Source organism: Hippocampus comes, unplaced genomic scaffold (genome assembly GCF_001891065.2).
Source record: "Hippocampus comes isolate QL1 unplaced genomic scaffold, H_comes_QL1_v1.1 scaffold75, whole genome shotgun sequence".
Taxonomy (NCBI): Eukaryota; Metazoa; Chordata; class Actinopteri; order Syngnathiformes; family Syngnathidae; genus Hippocampus; species Hippocampus comes.
This window is the reverse complement of record NW_017805007.1, coordinates 229,431-231,490: the sequence shown is the minus strand read 5'-3', so window position 1 is coordinate 231,490 and position 2,060 is coordinate 229,431. Positions and strand designations below refer to the sequence as shown.

Sequence of the window (2,060 nt, the reverse complement as noted above, 5' to 3'; positions counted from 1 at the left end):
CATCATTGGATGAGGTAGGCATAGCGTGAAGGATCTTGCCCAAGGACCCACACTGGATGGTGTTATGTGCTCATTTTTGCCCCAAGCGGGATTCGAATCACCGTCTCCCGTACGCCAAACCGATGCCTTACCAACTGAGCTATCCAGCCGCTTGTATATATATATATATATATATATATATATATTATGTCGATATATAAATTATCGACATATTGCAATTGGTTGGTGAAAAGTCCAGGGTGTACCCCAACCTCTAATCCCAAATCAGATGGGACAGGCTACTTCCTTTTCTAGTATTTACACACAAAGCTTGAAGCTTGATCAGATCAAACAAGTCATGCAATGCAATAAAGAATCTTCATGAAGAAAGAACCTTCATTTTTTCCAGTTTGCACACCTTTTAAATTGTGAGATTGTGCTATGAGTCACATTCCTCACCTTGCACCTTGACCTGGTTAGGTGTACAGGTAGGACAAGGAATGAGGTCAAACCCTTCAGTCTGATGCATGGAGTAGTCGGTGCTGGCCACCACCACCTGGTCACCAGGTTGCCAACCCACAGGCTGGTCTGCAAGCTCCAGAATTGTGCTGTTGGACATCATGTCGATGGAAATTGAGGCCTGAGGACGGACTGTAGGATTGGAGATTGAGAGTTAGAACGACAGCAATGGACAATGACTGTTGATAGCGAGTCATGTAATATCCAAAAGGAGATGTAGAGTCATGAATGCGTCATGCTACTGTTGATGTTGCGACGACTGTTTTCCTTTTGTGACGGTGTTAAAATAGCTGAAATGGAACACACTTTGTGACAATTCTCACAATAAACATTTCTGATTCTGACATTTCTATAACTGCTTCAAACAACAAAGCGTACTCAGAAAAGTGGTTAAGATTGCATGACTGTCCGTGTCTTATGCGTTGTGTTGTATTATTTTGTCATTTTATGTTAACTGTTCTGTTGATGGTGGCGAGGGTACCCGCAGCAACTGCTCTCTCTCCTGTGTTTGCACTGTGGTTGAGAGGAAAGAAATTTCATCTGTGCTGTATGTTGCACATAAAGCATATTTTACAATAAAGTTGACTTGACTTGACTCTTAAGAATTTTGTGAAATACTGTCATGTCTCTTGCTTGTGCTCAAAGCAGAGAAATTTCCTTCACATGAAACACCACCATAGCTCATACCCTTCACTCATATTAGGAGTGAAGGGAGCCGATAATCGATATTACGAGCCAATGTTAATTAATTTTCAGCAAAAGTGGGGGTGGAAAAAAAAAAGAAAATACAAACTCCAGCTCTTAACTTTGTTGAAATGTCTTTAAGCATATTGCCTTACAATGGGCATCTTTGTTTTAAAATGCTAACAAAAAGTTCAGGGACCTCCCAGGATCATCAGCATGTCTTAAAAAGTTAAATAAAAACTTAAATAGCTCTTGATAGTTTTCCAAAATGAGTGAAATGTTACATTTTAACTTATCTTTGTATGAATTTCAAAAAAAAACAAAAGGTACGTAGAGTTCCCAGTGTCAACAGCACTCTTATAAAGTTAGCTGAAAATTTAAATAAATAGTACCCCTGATGTTAACAGTTTTAAATTGAGCTCTTATCGGCCGTCCGATTTTTAAAAAGAGGCAGATACTTGTCAGAATGCCGAATATCATCGCAGATAATTGGCCTGGCCAATCATCTGTCTACCCCTAAGCACTACAACCAAGTACGAATCCTGTGGTAACCCTCAAGGGTGATTGTTAAATCTCTCATGAGAATTCTACGATACAAACAAGGCACACTAGCTGGGAATCAAAATGTGGTTAGGCCATTGTCCATGAACTCTGAGCAGGATGGTTACTCTGAAATGTGGCTAAAAGCATTGAGAAAGAGCAGCCTGCCAACAGATAGGCTACTGTGCTTTATTCACCATGTGATGGCTAATTATAATACAGATGAAATGTGCAGTGTTTTTATTTTAGTAGATTCTACTGATAAACTTATCTGAGGCTACATTACATCAATTAAGTTTCATAATCATAATGATTACCGGTATATATATATATATATA

At 39.1% G+C, this 2,060-nt stretch overlaps 1 protein-coding gene across 1 annotated transcript in view; it reads right to left on the bottom strand.

Moving 5' to 3' along the window:
• Positions 1 to 2,060, bottom strand: part of cemip (cell migration inducing hyaluronidase 1) — a 154,735-nt gene that overhangs the window by 63,405 nt on the left and 89,270 nt on the right. The window contains exon 11 of the mRNA XM_019859939.1: positions 439 to 630. Within this exon, the coding sequence (XP_019715498.1) occupies positions 439 to 630 (192 nt within the window). The remainder of the gene's footprint in view (positions 1 to 438; positions 631 to 2,060) is intronic.